A 2,118-nucleotide genomic window follows, 5' to 3' on the forward strand; every position below is an offset into this window, starting at 1 on the left:
CGTAAACAGACCTACTCGAGCCTCTCACACTGCCTCTGAATCTAAGCATAACTTCAACCAACCTATGACTGATCCTTTCACATTTGAATAGCTATGACAAAATGACACAATTGACATCAAAATGTCACCAAAAACTGAACCATTCCTCTGTAATATACTGGATGGATGTTCAAAACAGAAGTCGTGGATATATATAATTGATTCAACAATGTCCATATTTTATTGGGCCGGATTTTCGTGTCAATCCTTCTACACCGAAATGTTTTACAGACACACACAGATGCCATGAAATTGTATAGTTTTGTCTGCATAGTTTACTTATACAACCACATGAATACACACACAATATAAAAAAAACGGGCACACAAACCATTATCTATGCATTACTAGAGGGAATGCACCATGGATTCGTTATGAGTGAGAGCATGAGAACCATTTGAAAAAAGCTTAACTTTAAATTAAGATGCACATGATAAGTGGTGTGTTGAATGGGAAATGGAACGGATTAATATTTAACCGTTGAAGCTATAATCCTAAATGCCGTCACTTCCTGTGGATTTCCAAATGTTTTTTTCCTCCACACGGTGAAGTTGCAGATAAAATGAGAAACTAAAACACACACCTCTGAAGGGTGTCTGTTTTCCTGTACTGCATGTCAGTCGCAAAAATTACACGCCCCTTTCTGCTTTGGGATCCATTGACCGCGAACAATATTTTACATCATGAAGTAAAGGTGGAAGGTCCAGAGTTTTTATGCATATTCGTTCCAAAAAGGTCCCGGAACGCATTTGGCAAAATAGACCTACATTTGTGAATCATGATCGGTGGGATATAATGAGTCAACTGTTCCAACCAAAAACCGTGAAGAGCATTTTGAGTGTGTGAGTGTGTGTGTTTGTGTGTGTGTGTACTCAATTCCCATCGTTCAGAACTAGCTGATGCTCTTCACTTTGACGACCACCTTCTTCTCCTTTACGCGTCTGTTCTGAAACCAGATAGTGACCTGTCGCTCAGATAGATTAGTCTGGGCCGATATCCTCCTTCGTTTGTCCTTCGTTATGAATTTATTGGCCGCGTACTCGCGCTCAAGTTCCTTCAGTTGCACCTTGGTGTATGGCACGCGCTTCTTTCTTCCACGTCTGAAGGAGCTCACGTCCCCTCCTATGTGAGACATTGCATCTGGTGGAGAAAAACGGAAAACAAAATAGATATGGTATAAGAAGGTTACAATAGTAGCCTTGCCATAATGCTATCATACAAGACAGTTTTACAAAACAATGCATCGTTTCGAAAATGTTGTTACATTAGGCATTACATGAAGGCCAAAATATTTCGTACATATAACTATAAAAACACACTGAAAAGACTGTCTGGTTAATTGCGTAAAAACCTGAGGGCTGAGAGCTCCTTGTGTTGTACCTGGTATGGAGGATTTCCATATGTGAGGCTGAGGCTGCTCCTTGGTGCAGTAGACTTGTCCGTTCCACCCGTTTGTAGTCAGAGCCCACGGCTGATAGCTCTCCATGGGCAGCAGGGGCTCGTGTCTGGGTTCTGCTGGCCCGCTCATAGTTGGTACCACGGGGACGTCCAGGTAACTGGGAACGGGCTGGTATGGCCCCGACGCATAGCTCGGATAGAAGGCGAACTCCTTGGCCCGCGAGGTGAAGTCATCGCCCGAGGCGGACGTGTCCATGTACTTCTCCCCGTATGCAGAGGGGGGCTGCGTGCCGCACGACTTTATGCTACTGTGGTGCGACATTCTGCACGGGTAGTAGCCGCTACCGAAGTATCCATAGGGCAGGGACGCGCTGGAGGAGCTTTGCGCAGCCGAGCAAGGGCTGCACTGCTTGGCTGGCTCACCCATACCGGAGATGGGGACCTCACTTGACGAGTACGCGGTGCTCGGAGCGAGGGACGCGGGGTGCGCCATCAGGTTTCTGCATTGGTTCGCCGCAAAGTTGCCTCCCGCAAAACCACCACCGCCAGCGTCCATGTTCTTGCTCACTTCATCGGAAACGTTATCGTAGAGGAACATTACCGACGGGTCAACCCAGCGAGGACGGAGGAGCAGTGACGTTGTCATAGCACGACATCCAACATTGAGGCTTCTGGCTCTTT

General features: G+C 46.4%; 1 protein-coding gene across 1 annotated transcript; it reads right to left on the reverse strand.

Moving 5' to 3' along the window:
• Nucleotides 1–201: 201 nt before the first annotated feature.
• Nucleotides 202–2,118, reverse strand: LOC115132678 (homeobox protein Hox-A13a-like). The gene is made up of 2 exons (XM_029665400.2): nt 1,420–2,118; nt 202–1,179 (listed from the first exon to the last, which is right to left on the reverse strand). Exons 1-2 carry the CDS (start codon nt 2,081–2,083, stop codon nt 932–934), a joined length of 912 nt encoding a protein of 303 aa, XP_029521260.1. The 5' UTR covers nt 2,084–2,118; the 3' UTR covers nt 202–931.

Source organism: Oncorhynchus nerka, linkage group LG7 (genome assembly GCF_034236695.1).
Source record: "Oncorhynchus nerka isolate Pitt River linkage group LG7, Oner_Uvic_2.0, whole genome shotgun sequence".
Classification (NCBI taxonomy): domain Eukaryota; kingdom Metazoa; phylum Chordata; class Actinopteri; order Salmoniformes; family Salmonidae; genus Oncorhynchus; species Oncorhynchus nerka.

Excerpts from the sequence above, each read along its gene's own strand:
- LOC115132678 (XM_029665400.2), bottom strand. The coding sequence starts at position 2,083 with ATGACAACGTCACTGCTCCTCCGTCCTCGCTGGGTTGACCCGTCGGTA. Across the intron at positions 1,180-1,419 it reads ATGGAAATCCTCCATACCAG|ATGCAATGTCTCACATAGGA; the intron begins GTACAACACAAG and ends TTTCTCCACCAG.